Raw genomic sequence first — 14,997 nt, forward strand, 5'->3', positions numbered from 1 at the left:
AAAAACAGCAAAACAGTGAAAGGAAAAGGTATATCAAGATGGAGTTCCTTTTTTAAGCCCTCGCCTGACGCAAACAGGAGACTACCTTTAATCGAGTCGTGATATTTGTTTTGAGCACTTGACACACTTAGCAACACTTTATCCCATCGAATGACGTACAATTTGATAGGAGACTCATTTTATTCCTTTCCAGATTTGATTCCATTCCATTATCATGAGATGTCTTATGTCATTATCATCACGTTGGAAGTATTTACACGCAATAAGGTGGACCAGGTAGTACAATGTGTACATAAAAGATGATGATGATGACCTCACTGGTGGGCTTGCACTTGTTCAGCTGCCGCAGGAAGTACATCCTCTGTTTCCTGTTCCTCTTTGGAGTGAAGACTGTTCCCAGGGAGGGTGTGTTCTCACTCTTCTGTTTCAAGGATAACAGATTATTAATAATATAGTATAAAATGATTGCATCAGCCAATGGGGGGGGTGTCAAATGTTATGACTGCCAATAAACCCAACTCTGACACTGCTGTTTAAAGCCATAGTAAAGGATTAATGCATTTGCGGAGATTTAGCCGATGAGTGAAATATATGGAGCTAATGCCTTCGGGAAAGGTTTCATTTGTTTCAAGCACAATCCATACTGGAAAAAGAACAACAAACAAACAAATGTGCCAGTCAGCCATAAGTGCATTTAAAGTTGTTTACATGTAAAGGTCATGTCAGTAGCAATGTGAGATTTGTTTGTTCAGGAAACAGGGAGAGCAGCTTCCTGTTATGTAGGTGCTTGTTTGCTAATCTGACTGTCAGATGTGTATTTGTAAACGTTTCTATGGGAAAAATGGGAATGGATTAGGAAAGCATGTTATGCAAACACATATGGCATGCCATTGTAGCATGTATGTTGGTTGATGTTGCTTCTTCCTGGATTATTTTAAATGCAACTGCTACAAGTAAAGATGCTTCAACAGCTCATTGGAACTTTTTGTTGTTCTCCACAAATTTATGATGTGAACTTCAGTCTTGTCATCTATAATAATAATAATAATAATAATAATAATAATAATAATAATAATAATTGGTTGATTTTTTTGCAGGATAATAAATAACATTTCTACTTTAGTTGAGCTCACCGTTTCCACACACTCCTGCACACACGCACACACACACACTCAGGCGAAGTTTGTGTGTGTGTGGCCATTGAGAGCGGGAGCGTCACTTGAATGGCGAGGACCCAGCAAACACCAGCTGAGTTTTTTGCCCACCGTAATAAAAAAAATAAAATAAATAAACGTCACTTGAGCACTTGATGCATCCTTTTAGCGATATTTGAGTGCACCTGAAGCTGCTTCTGTGGACGACATGTTCGATTCGTCAAAATGAACACAGGTAAGAAGATTCAATGAACGATCTTTTAAATGATACGATCATCAACTAGACTACTAAGTTCTTAAGTATTTCTTTTCATTATTATTTTTTTCCAGCGCTATAGATAAAGATGAAATATTTCTCAACTCGTTGCTTTACGTCCATTCTGCTTACAATTGTCAATGAATTTAATACATAGTCGCTTGAGTTGTTTTTAAATGGAAATGAGCAAAGCTGAGAGTGTTCATGTTTGCAAAATGAATCACATTCATCACATATAGCTACATTCAAGATTTTTTTATTTTTTTTGCTGTACATTTGTCACTGTCTAATACATAACGATACAGTACTGTGGTTGCATTCTAAATGCATGAGCAGTTGCTTTAAGGGACTTTGAATCACAGGAAGCCAACTCAGGGAAATCCCTTCCATTATTGTTCTTCCAAAGGGTGGACAAGCATTCTCAAAATATACCAAAAGGACCAAATGTACACTTTAAAACTTGATAGTAGCACAAAACCTTTTTCTCATGAATACAATTTGACGTTTCAGGGACACCCCTCGAATGAGCCATATCCTATTTTTAATCAGCTTACCATTTCCTTTTCCTGTTGTTCCCTCAGATTGCACCAACAAGCCCTGTGTGGCTCCAAAGCCAACGCTTGCTTGTCCCTCCCATGTGACGTTCATGTCCTCAGCCAGGGGTCCCAAACCTTCTGTTGCCCGCAAACCTATCCTGAAGCTTCATTCCAGGGAACTACGATCAGGTATCGCAGAGGGATACATTAACGGGGTTCTCAATGGAGAGACATTTTCTAACCACCGTGAAGCGTCATCACAAAGACAAACTTTAAGTGAGAACCAACAGGATGACGAGGAAGAGGTGGCGTCCAAGATGGACGAGGACTGGAGACTAACGGACAGCGCCCTCACCGATGAACTGGACTCCCTGGACACGCTGTGGACCAGCGAGGACCGGCTCACCACCGACTCGGAGATGATCGACACCACGGATGTGACGGAGGACATGGACGAAGATGCGGGCGAGGCGCTGGCTGACACGGACGGCCTCTCCGTGGGAGACGTTTCCGTTAACAGCGTGGATGAAGAAAAAGGGGCCGGGATGGAGAAGATGGCGCCGAGGCGGGAAGAGGTGGATGACACGGCTGAGTCTCTCACTAATGATGTCCTTCGTGAACCAGGTCAACAAGCATCCACTCCTAATAATGGAATTCCCTGTATGGCCCTTAAGGTTGACCATGAAAATAGTGCAAAGCTGGAGCTCAGCGCAATTGAGGAAGACCACAACATTCCATTGGGTGACCAGAAGTGGATCTGCGGTGAAGCTAAAAAGCACACGGAAGACCGTCAAACTCACGAGCCTTATTATGTATCTCCAGAGGACATTATCAAGAAAGAGATGATCCCAAATCAGAATAAAGCTTGTGATGTACCAGCCAGTCCACGTTCGCCATTGAGGCAAGGTGACCACAGGTGTCAAGGCCAAAAAGGCTACCAGAGGAGTAAATCCATGACAAGTGAAGAACAAAGATTAGATGCCTTGTTAAATCGTTTGTACTGCCAACCTAAATTTCATCTGCTCTGCAACTCCGACACCCCGTCATCTTTCACGGGAAACCAAGTACCAGGAAAATCGGACTTCTTCGGGCACGCTTTGGGCGATGACATCATCGATCCGGACACGGGCGACGACCACCTCTACGAGGATCCGGGAGATGATAGCTCAGAGGGTGAGAATGTCTTTCCTTTGAGCCGGAGCTCATCGGGAATACGTTCTCGCTCGCTGTCACATCACATGAACAGCGAGGCGGGAGGGCGCCTCGTATACGGACCCAGGTTCAGTCAGAGAGGACCCGTGTTGAGCAGTAGTCCCATGTTGAAGAGCTACCCCAAACCTCACTATCTCCCCTTGTATCCTTCGTCCTCCACGTCCACCCCCGGTTGTCCTCACAGAAACACAGAAGGCTCGCCTTGCGGGAGGTTCTCCAGATGCACGCCGTTGTCGTCCAGCGGCTTGTCGACCCCCACGTCTGTCGTGGACATCCCGCCGCCTTTTGAGCTGGCCTACATCACCAAGAGACCCATCACCAAGAGTTCACCCTCGCTCCTCACCGACACGGACTCTTCGGAGAAAAACCGAAAGAAGAAATCTTCTATTAAGCGCTTCCTGATGCTCAAGTTTAGACGGAAAGAGGAAAGCAAGTCATCTAACCAGTCCTCATCTGAATCCGAGTCCAGCCACCTGACACCCAACAGACTGCCGGATCTGGATCGGCGTAGCGTCGCTAGTTCTCCGCGGCTCCTTCAGCGTTCTGCTTGCCAAGCGTCACCCGAGACGGCACCCGCTTTCCTGTTCTACCCGAACGGCACAAGAACAGGAAGCTCGGTGGCCTTCCTCAATCGCAGCGTGGTACGGGTGGAATCCTTTGAGGAGCGCTCCCGTGTGCCTTTCTCGCCACTGCCCCTCACCAAACCTCGCTCCATCTCCTTCCCCAATGCCGATACCTCGGACTATGAAAATGTTCCCGCCGTTAACTCGGACTACGAGAACGTTCAAGTCCCGCAGTGGAGAGCCGTGCGACCGCTGCCTTTGGGCGACTTCTTTGAGCGTCCCACGCGGGTGCTGTCGTCTGCCAATGAGACTGACGGTTACGTGGACATGAGCAGCCTCCCTGGTTTTGATGTCAAGGTCAAGTCAGCTCAACAGGAAGCAGAGAGGTGAGTTCATGGCACATATTTTGACTGGGAGTCTGCTAATTTACACTAATTCCCCCCTGGTATGCAGCACTTTATGTACAGTACCTTCTTAGTCTTTTTCTTCTCTTAACGCGCTTTGTTGAAGTTTAGTGGGGAAAAAAAAATAAGCCCCTAATCTGAAAATTAATTATTTCTTGCTGGATAATGTATGATGAGGTCTTGTGTGACTTCGGTTTAATCTGATTATTTTCTGCTTATTAAGTCTGAGTTGTCATACAAAAGTCTGCAATTCATAGAATAGCAAGAGAACTACAATTGATTTTCGTCAGGGAATAAAAAAAAAGGCAATACTGAATATTAATTCTTTTGAACATGCATGAAAACATCTGAAACATTTGAAAACATCTAATATTTTCTATATTTAAAAAAAAATATTCAGCTAAACGTCTCTTGAAATCATCCCCAAATATAAAGTTTAAAAAATGTTTGAGGGATTTTATCCTTGTGAAGCTCATCCCGCCTGAAAAAGACCCCGCCCGCTCTCAAGTGTTCGTCTTTTCTTATAAATTCTTCTAAAATCCCGCTGCATGTTATTCGTGTTCAGCATCAGGCGACGCTCTGCATAAATATTGTGACATTGCTCCAACGTGTGCACAAGGATGCTGTACTATTTGTAATTCCACTTCACGTAGAAACACTGTTGCGAAAATGTCATTCATAGATCATGTGTGTGAGACAAATAGCTGAAAGAGCATTTATTGGAATAATCAGCCATGCTGTGCTGACATTAACGCCCCCCACCACCACCACTCCATTTCTGTTGGCCGTGCCTTCACACAGTCCACTTGGAATGATTAATAGACGCAACGTTTTGGAGCCGTTTCTCTTTTTGGTTGTTTGCACAGAAACATGAGATTGTATCTTCTTTGCATTTCGCTGTCTTCTTCTCGGTCGCGTGATTTGTCTGCACATGGAAAACAAATCACAGGGTCTCAAATGAGTAGTGCAGACACATCAATTGGTTTGAATACAAGACAATTGGTCATGCATGCATTTCAGGTTGATGCTTCCAATTTTTATAGCTCAACCACTCAAACTCCCATTTAAATCTTTGGATAATTTCGAATCATCGATTAAACAAATCTATACATGTGTTTGTACGGCAAACTGGAGATTCTGTTAATTCAGTTAAATACAGTGATGCCTTGACTTGCGACTTCTAGCATTTTTCTCCACTGAAATGACTGAAAAAGGCCGAATTCGTAACTGCCGTGGCCACCAGGGGTCAGTACAGACACAAAAACACATATGAAGAAGACGCGTCACTCAGCTCCAGTCATATTTTTGGCAGAGGATAAAGAATAGGTTTGTAGGAGTATTCTTATATTATGTCTTCGTGTGTTGCTGCAGTGTTTGTGTTCAAATCTATTTTGCTAAAGGAGTTATTTATAACACTACGACAATCGAGCCTCTTTTTTTGACAAATTATTCACTATCTGCCAAACTGCTACTTGTGGTATGTGTTTGAGTTCCTGCCATCTTGTCCTCAGTTTGGCTCATTTTTGAAGTGCAAAAAAAATCTCAAAACTCTCGTCAGGTCACACGCAGGTCAATTAACGATTTTTTTCCCCCATTGTGTAGTTTATGAAGTGTACTAGAAAGTTCTGTGCTCAGCCGCGCAATTGCCTGCAAGCATCCTATCAACAGCTGCTTTGGAAGCTATCACTGCAACTAACCTAATCAGCCATGAACCTCAAACGGACGGAGAATGAATAGTTTGTCTCCCCTTACAAATTTTATGGCAATATGTTTTGCTCCGTGTCCACATTTGAGACGTGAGCGAATCAGACAAATATAGAAGCTGACGAAATGTGGTTTGAGCTTCACGCAACCTCTTGTACCTCATCCAAAGACTGAATTTCACTAATGATCCGCGGCGCCGTAATGATGCTCACATATGTCGTTCATATGTCGCTCATTTGCATCTCAGCAGGGTTGAAATCAAACCATGCTTGTCGTGATCACCGTTGCATCACCGGCGAAATGTAAAGAGGCATTTTATTTGCATACGGTGTACGCTCCCCGTCGAGTTGCAGCTAGTCAGCAACATACATCCAGCTCTCCCTGTAGAGGAGGACCAGCAGACTCGCTTTGAGTGCTCTTGTCACTCCGGGCCTTGCTGAGGCCACTTTATTGGTCGCAGTAAAGCTGCAACGTTTCAACTATTCACGCTCGCTTCCAACACTCAGAATGTTTATTGTGGCGATATTTCAACATAGGGGATAACAAAGGACCTGGAAGGCTAATAAAAATGTTTTTGATTTATTCTCAAATTAAAGCATGTTAGTCACTACACCCACTGGACACTTCATTAGGCACATCTAATGGGATTAATGAAAGAGTTATGGGAAAATGGTTGAAATATTTCTGCTGATACATTTGCAGCGCCTCGACAGAAGTCTACCAAGTGTGTTCACTCGCTGCTGGTCCGCAAAACGTGTCATCCAATTCTGTCAATGGACCCACAAGAGCTGATGAAGATGCCGGACGTACCTCAGAGGAGGAAGATGCTGGTGGCGAAAGCAACTATGATAGACAGGTACGTTTGGACGAAGAGCAACAACAGATTTTTATTTATCAGGGTCAATGGGCCACGGACACGGTCGTTATTTACATTTTATGGCAGCTTATGGTGCATAATATGTTAGAAGGGGGGCCAAAATGCATTTCATACTTCTAGGTAGGGCTTGTAATACTTTAAATGTTACAATCCATATGACAACCTTTGACAGATGGACGGACGATCCCGAGCTTTTTACATCGCGATGGATCTGCTGGACAGCGAGAGACTGTAAGTTAGCTCATCATTATTCAAACACAATTGTGTCTTTCTGCGTAAATCAATCTGTTTTTTTTTCTGTTTATAGACATGTGAAAGCACTCAAGCTTCTACAGGAAGTAAGTGACGGATCAATTTATTTATTTTCTCTTGTTTTAAACCCCCCCATCGTAATTTCCACTGTGCTTAGAATGCAAAGTGTCGGAAATGTGGACATATTCCCAGATGCCAACATGAAAGTACTTTTTATTTTTCCTTTGCTATCATTTAGGGACATTAGAAGAGACTCATTACCAATGTTTGCTTCATTTTCTTAATGAGGGCTTAACGAGTGAGGTTGTTTCACTTCCTTTTAATTCCACTAGTTAGCTTAATGAACCAAACTCCCCACAGACAGAGGAGGTGAAAATATCCCAAAGAAATTTGCGTCTTAATTGGACATTTCTTAATGAAGAGGCTGTACCTTTTTTCAAATAAGCCATCCCTTTTGTGCCGCAAGGACTTTCGGGAAGCAGTTGGGACCGCTGTGACGGATGATGGAGAGCCGGTTCTGGAAGAAAAAAGACTTTGCGAGATTCTCAACGAATTGCCCGACGTTTACTTGCTGCACCGCACCATCCTCACCGAGCTGGAGAATCGAACTCGGCACTGGTGAGACCGTTCAAATGACTACATTTGTCACCCCTAAAGTGAATTTTCACATCCTCCATCGCACGTATTGTAGCAATAGCGCCCAGACAGCTTGACACTCTTTGTTTGTTTGTCAATGTAGGGAGGAGAGCCAGAGGATCGCAGACATCTTCCTCTCCAGGAAGGCAGAGTTCTTGCTCTTCACCACCTACATCGGGCATTACGACCGAAGTATGAACCTGCTGGAGGAGAGCTGTCGAACCTCAGCTGCTTTTGCGGCCATCGTCCAAAAGTTTGAGGTCAGTGCATTGCTGACACGTAAACAACAAATATTGGCCTATTATTATATGTATATGTATTATTATTATTATTATCAACACAATCTGAAATTGAGCTTTAAGGAGATATTGGGTGGGATAAAATCATGACAACTGTCCAATTTCTGACAGTTACAAAAAAATCCAAATATATCTTGTTCTAGGCTTCTGTAATTTTTAGATCAAGGGAATTTTTTTTACTACAATTATTTATAATAAAAGACAATTAAAAATGAAAGAAAAATCCAAATGTATCTTGTTCTAGGCTTCTGTAATTTTTAGATCAAGGGAATTTTTTTACCACAATTATTTACAATAAAAGACAATTAAAAATGAAAAAAAAATTGAATTCACCATTTTTAGGAAAAATGACTACATTTTGACAACAGTACCAGGCTGGACAGAGCAGGCCTTATGTGGCCCCCGGGCCATATGTTGCCCATCCGTGGCTGAGCACCTTCATAATAAAACAAAATGCATCCCTCCTTGCTACACCAAAAACTCAAATTGAATTTCCTCCAGACCGTCAAAGGGCAGCACTCAACTGTGCGTTTTTTCTTCCGTGGTTCAGTAACAGCTTGCTTTTAATGCAGTTGACATTTGGACATTCACTTGCAAACTGACTTTCCTGTATTGTAAAGGTCTTTTGACCATGAAGAATGGTTTGTCACTCCCTTGCTGCCTTTCCTTTACTTTTATGCTATGGCAGATAATCCACCCCGCAAGAAAATCAGTATAAACGGAAGTTTTGTCTTTTGCAAATGATCCAAATTTAATGGGATATTCTAACAGAGAGGCTGTTTTTTTTTTTTTTTGTTCATAGCAGCAGAATCCATCTGGGCAAAAAGTTTCTCTAAAGCAACAACTCTTGCAGGTGATCGTGCGTGTGGCTCAATACCGCATGATCCTTACAGGTGACTACACTTTAAAAAGAAACAAACAAAAAAAGAATATCTTCACTTTTTTTTATTCTATATGTCAACTTATTGCCACTCTTGCTTTCAGATTACTTGAACAACCTCTCCCCTGATTCGCAAGAATATGAGGACACCCAAGGTATAATAAACATGCTGAATAAAGCCAATGTGGACACAAGCTGTTGCTCACAAGGGAGTCTTACTATCCTCAGTTTGTTTGTTGTCCATGACTTTATGGACAATTTATTCCATTTGGCATGGAGAGGTGGCCTTGAGAGAGCCAATTTAGATGACTTTACTAGGAAGAAGGTGGTCATTTTTTTTGCAATGACTGGAAATCATCACAGTGGCAGTGAACAAGTAAACAAGGTGCTTCATGCATAAAAGAATCTTCGAGGGAGAGCCGCTTTGTCATTGTGCTCGTAGACCTGAGAACAGATACCAATAGTTTGGTTATTTTTGTTACTTTGGTGCAGTTCATCAACACTGCCAACTACAACAATAGTAAGATAGAGTTTGCAATTTAGATTTCAAACATGACCCACACAGAGGAAAAATGAGGCATGGACCTGACCAAACCCAGACAATCAAAGATAACCTTTAGCTTTATTCCCTAGTGGGTAAAAAAAAAAAGTTTAATGCAGGCATGACATATAATTTCAACCCCCCCCCCCCCCTTTTCTTTTTTTTACTTGACTTCATTCAGCTGCTGTTGTGATCGTGGCAGATATCGCAGACCAGGCGAATGACAGTTTAAGACATGGGGTGAGTATAATGTCTTGTTTTTCCATGATGATTTGTGATTTAATCAAATACTGGTGACAAATGTTGTTTATTCTATGTGCTGCGTGTCGCTTATTGTTTTAAATCCAATTTCCCAATATGATCTGAGCAGAAGAGATTTGTTGCATTGAAGTGGTTGATTTATTTATTATTATTTGCATTTATTGCCGCACTCCCATTTGCATGTTGACAAATACCTCCTTGGTGCAAAGCTCTATGTCATTGCCTCATTTTCCATTTGTGTGTGTTAGGAAAACTTGCTGCGCTTAGTCAACATCGAGTATAGTGTTCACGGCCAGCGGGACCTGCTACAGCCTGGTCGGGTATGATTCTCGTAACATTGCATTGTTTCAGTCCGTACTGAGCCACACCCCCTTTTGTCCTTTCCAAAGTCACTCAGCTGGGAATTCCCTGTTCGCTTGAAACAATATTAAAAACAGGAATCACTATTAATTGTGTTTTTTGGTGTCAGGTTTTTGTGAAGGAGGGCACCTTGATGAAGGTCAGCAGGAGGAGCCGACAGCCTCGCCACCTGTTTTTGGTAAACAAGCTCAGTCAAACACATACTAACATTTACATTGCTTTGTACAGTCAGCGGTAAAGCAAAGCTCGTGTATTTAAAACATCCACATCACTTAGGGTAATCCATTAGCTTAATGCTAACGCACAATACAAAACACACTACCCAGGCTAATGAATAGCAGCTCTGTTGTGGCGTCTTCAACCTGCAATGGATGTCTGAATACAAATAGTGCAGCAATACACATGAACAGACAAAATAGCAATACTGACAATAATATCTTCTTTATCCTGTCTGAAAAATGATGAATATATTACTCTTTGCGTATTATGTATATGTATTTTCTTTTGCCTCATATTGACCAAGACAACACTAGAAGGACCCACACAATGACTTCATCATGATCAAATGTTTTATTCTATAAATTCAATTATTCACACTTATTACATTTAAGTCAATACATTTAATTTAAATAAAATGTGATTATTTTATGACAGTGTTCTTTTTTGCATTACTGTATGCCTAATAACAGTTTTCTTTATAATGCAAATAATAATACAAAGAGCTTTTCCCGTCTGGCCTATTTCTCCACGCAGACTGCTCTATTAAGAGCAGGGTTTCCTGACAGGATGTTTCTGGATTCTGACTTCCTGAGACACTTAAAAAAAGAATGACAGCAGAGGGAAGACCAAAAAGCACCTCCTTAGAATCGGAGAGTAAAATGACCTTAAAGAACCATAACCGTGTCAGCTGACATGTTTTTTCGTCTGCTAGTCACGTCTCTTTGCGCAAATTTTAGACAAATGATACCAACATTAAAATTCCTTTCTGCAAGTTGCTTTTAATATGTTGTCAAGTTGCCAAAACACTAAAAAAAAATCTCATAAAAAATGTGTAGTGTCTGTCTTCTACCCTGCTGGTGTTTCCACCTTTGACGGTCATCAAGTTTTATCAGCTTTTATGAATGGCTGCGTCATAAAACATGCCTGCCAGGGCTCCAATTTCATCACCCGAAAACCCAAGTTCACTTGATATAATGTAGATGTTAATAGCGCAGTCGATACATTTTTATTACGTTACAAAAGCTCACAATGATAATGTATTGAGTGGAAATTAGAGTCCTAAATTTCAGTGTGCAAGCTACAGGTACATGTCAATAAGATGTGCTGACATTGCCACCTAATGGAGAATAGCTTCCCTTACAACATTTGAAATATATTTGAACATTTATTTCAATTGCGTGAAACATTTTTTTTTCCACCTGACTTATTATCATTTCTGTGTTTATAGATGAACGACATGTTACTTTACACTTACCCGCAACAGGATGGAAAATACAGATTGAAGAACACTTTGTCACTTACCGGCTTGAAGGTAAAAAGAAATATTCTATTGTCTATAATGGAATTTATATTAGGTGAAAAAAAGCTTGATAAAATTAACCGTATCTAATAAAAAAAAAAGGATCACATAAATATATTGAACTTATTTTTGAATTCATGTTTTTTGTTTTTATGGTTGAGTGAAGAAATAGGATTTTTAATGAATGAATGAATTAAAAGTGGTTTGTTCCTTTCATGACATTATGGCTCAATTGCCCAGGTCAGTAAACCAATCATCGAAAATGTCCAACATGCTCTGAGGATGGAGGGGAATGACATCTCCATCACCTTGTCTGCAAGGTGACAGATAGTTGATCTTCCTTACAATGATAACCAATGCAATTTGGTGTTATCCCTAATATTCTGCTGGTGTGTATTATTCGACAGCTCCTTCATCGAAAGTGAGGACTGGTTTTACACTTTGAGTCACACCGTGAGCGAACACAACCGAGGAGCCGTGCCGTTCAGCAACTGCTCAGAAGTAAGCAATTTTTAATCCTTCACTATACTATGCAACAAAATCGGATGAACTCACCAATGTTTTTTTATGTGTGGCCAGGCCAGAGATCATCTGCGTTTCACCTTAGGCGAAAAACCCCCCACACTCGTCCCAGTATCTCAAGTGATGATGTGTATGAACTGCACGTCGGATTTCAGCCTGACTTTGCGTAGACATCACTGCCACAGCTGCGGGAGGGTGAGTGGCAATGCAAATAATATGCCAAGTAATAACAGTGCAGATAATAAATCCATGCTCCCCGTGGTGCTCTCCCGCTGCTACAGATTGTTTGCAGGAGCTGCTCCAAGAATAGATATCCACTCAAGTACATGAAGGAACGTATGGCCAAAGTGTGTGACCACTGCTACAATGAGCTCAGGAAGAGAGGTGCCAAAATTCACACTATTACAATTATTTTTCTCATATGTGACATAAGGCTTAGACCTGCGTTTTTTAATATGAACACTAGAGGCGCTGTGGAATCACAGAACGTTATTAGATGTACTGTTGTTTTATGTTTTACAAATCTGCATCGTTTTTAAAAAAAGTGAATCTTCAATTACATTTTGACATCAAATTATTTCTACCTTGCAGGAGAGGACCCTCGTGGCCTCTCGGCCAAGAGCAGCCCTCGTGTGAGTAGAACCACTCGTCCGCTCTCCTCGGTCTTCCAAAGCATTCACCCTCCAAACATTTGGAGGCATCGCAAAGGCATGCTCACCTTCAACCAGGTACAACCATCCCCACAGTGATAATAAATAGAACGAAACCTAAGGCAAAAGTCCTTCCGCAGGTGACCGTATCCGACGAGGGCTCTATTAGCGGCAGTCTACATCGTAGCAAGAAGAGCAAGCGGAACTGGAAGAGATTGTGGTTCCTCCTGAAAGACAAGGTGCTTTACACCTACAGAGGCCAAGAGGTGAGGGGACACACGCACTCCCCTTCAACCTGAATAGATCATCCCAAAATGCATGTGAGCTGTTATGTTTAGTATATTATGATGTGGTATGTACAGGAAAAGGTGGCTTCGGAAAGTTTGCCTTTGTTGGGCTTTACGGTCAAGCTACCAGATAGCTACCAAGGGGATGACGACGCCTCCAATGTGTTCCAACTTTATCATAAAAACACTTTATATTATACGTTCAGAGCAGAGGACAACTTCACAGCCCAGAGGTGAGAAACAAGATTAATACATCTCAAAACAATCTGAAAAATTATTTCCCTATTGTAAAACTCACATACTTTTGTAAATTGTATTTTTATTAGGAGAATATCACTGCATAATGTTATACTTCATGAAACAGTAATACATATATATATATATATATATATATAGTTATTGTTTAATCAAAACTTTTGGGCATTACTGCGTCTCCTTGTGGTGTCACTGCGGCCGCCAGGGGGCAGTATAATGTCATCAGTCACAAAGGAAAACGTTTTAAAACTACTATTAGTGACTCAGTAAGATGCAGTTATTCGTTTTTGGCATGGAAAAAATAATGTCTGCCTGTGTCTATTGTGATATTGTCTGTCTATATGTTTTGCTCCACCCTTTGTGTTGAAATCTTAGGTTAGCATTAAACTCACCTAATTTTAAGGCTTAAAGTTATGTGCTTGTTTCAAAGTAACAATGTGTCATTTGTCTGTGTTTACAAATATTTGTCAGGCAGTTTTACTTTTCTGGTGTTCTAAAGAGTTATTCGTCATGTGTAATCTGTTTCTCTAACAGGTGGGTCAACGCCATGGAGGAAGCCACCGTTTTATAGGACCAAATTATTCCACCCTTCCAAAAACAAGAAGTGTGTGATCCAAAAAGGGGAAAGAAAACTTGATTATGTCTGCAAACTGGGAATTCCCCGGCCAATACTGCAGGAAAGTATTGTACAAGACACAGTGTTCTTTGTGGCGGGTGGGGGGTGAGGGGGGGAAACTTTTTGGTTTACTGTTGCAACCTTGTAGCAGGTGTGATGCTGTGCACCACACGAAGCTCTGGCCCAGATACCTTGCCAGTCATGTGACGTAACCTCTATCACTAGTAGCACACTGGCTGACTGCAGAGCATGTTGGATTATTGTCACTGTTTGTAGACTGGCAGAGGAAATGCACAGCTCTCCTTTTTTTTTAGATTATTTAATCCTCCCATTGATGTTATTCGTCAATATGACTGCTTTCATTTCTATCAAATGAAGCACCTGAATCTTGTACTGTAATATTTGATGTTTTTTATTTTTTTTTATTTTGCACTAATACAAAAAAAAAAGTCTGCATCGGAAAAGTTATAAATTCATAAAAGAAAGCATACATACTCCTCAACAGTTTTTATGTGGACCATTTTGTTGTACTGTATAGTTTAGTGCAGTGTTGCCCGACATTTATTGAAAAAAGGAACATTTATGTTAGAAAAATCTCACGGCACACTAAAAAAGATGTCATCAAAAGTGGAGACTGTATTGAAATAATGATGAAATTATAATAATAGGTAATAAATTCATCTACTCAACAATATTATTACTCTGTTGTATACACCTGAACAAAATTGTTGGTGCCCCCTCTGAAAAAATAAGAACATTTGAAGAAAAATAAAGAAATGAGAGAATAACAATCGGAATCACCCTGTTTATGATTGGTTTAGGGTTAGGGTTAGGGTTCTGCAGGCTCTTATTGACTTAGTGGGGGAACACGAACATGCCTCATGTACAATATGAAAACATCCGCACTTGTCATCAACGGTGTGCCACACGGCCAGCGAAAAGACCACATCTGCTCTGCTTCTCGGCTACCCCGCCCCCCCCCCCCCCCCGAGGCTCGCTGACCCAGAATATCGTCAAGCAGGAGGCCTTCTTTCTCGAGCTACTGAAAAGTTGAGCCTCGTCCTATATAGAGGACAGATCATTCATCACTCCTTTTTTTCAGTCTAGACCTCATTCCGTTGCTTTTTTTGGGGGATATTTTATTTTTGCTGTAGTGAGCTCTTGTCACATGAATCCACTGCATGTGTTGGACACTTCATTAGGTACGCCTGCA

The 14,997-nt window shown here is 41.3% G+C and overlaps 1 protein-coding gene across 3 annotated transcripts; it reads left to right on the top strand.

The window, feature by feature from the left end:
• The first annotated feature begins 1,282 nt into the window (after nt 1-1,282).
• fgd5b (FYVE, RhoGEF and PH domain containing 5b) lies at nt 1,283-14,529 on the top strand. 3 transcript variants are annotated; one of them, XM_085923994.1, is made up of 21 exons: nt 1,283-1,389; nt 1,992-4,107; nt 6,532-6,685; nt 6,879-6,937; nt 7,014-7,044; nt 7,425-7,576; nt 7,698-7,854; nt 8,696-8,786; nt 8,878-8,928; nt 9,496-9,554; nt 9,824-9,895; nt 10,045-10,113; nt 11,383-11,466; nt 11,695-11,774; nt 11,862-11,955; nt 12,034-12,171; nt 12,258-12,360; nt 12,568-12,704; nt 12,767-12,892; nt 12,989-13,146; nt 13,703-14,529. In XM_085923994.1, exons 1-21 carry the CDS (start codon nt 1,380-1,382, stop codon nt 13,737-13,739), a joined length of 3,978 nt encoding a protein of 1,325 aa, XP_085780120.1. In that variant the 5' UTR covers nt 1,283-1,379; the 3' UTR covers nt 13,740-14,529. The 3 variants fall into 3 exon arrangements, with proteins under 3 accessions (XP_085780120.1, XP_085780123.1, XP_085780121.1); XM_085923997.1 differs by having other exon boundaries at nt 12,767-12,865; XM_085923995.1 differs by having other exon boundaries at nt 8,699-8,786.
• The last annotated feature ends 468 nt before the right edge of the window (nt 14,530-14,997 follow it).

The sequence above is a fragment of the Syngnathus leptorhynchus genome, chromosome 11 (genome assembly GCF_054491065.1).
Source record: "Syngnathus leptorhynchus isolate UIUO chromosome 11, UIUO_Slep, whole genome shotgun sequence".
In the NCBI taxonomy this organism is placed as follows: Eukaryota; Metazoa; Chordata; class Actinopteri; order Syngnathiformes; family Syngnathidae; genus Syngnathus; species Syngnathus leptorhynchus.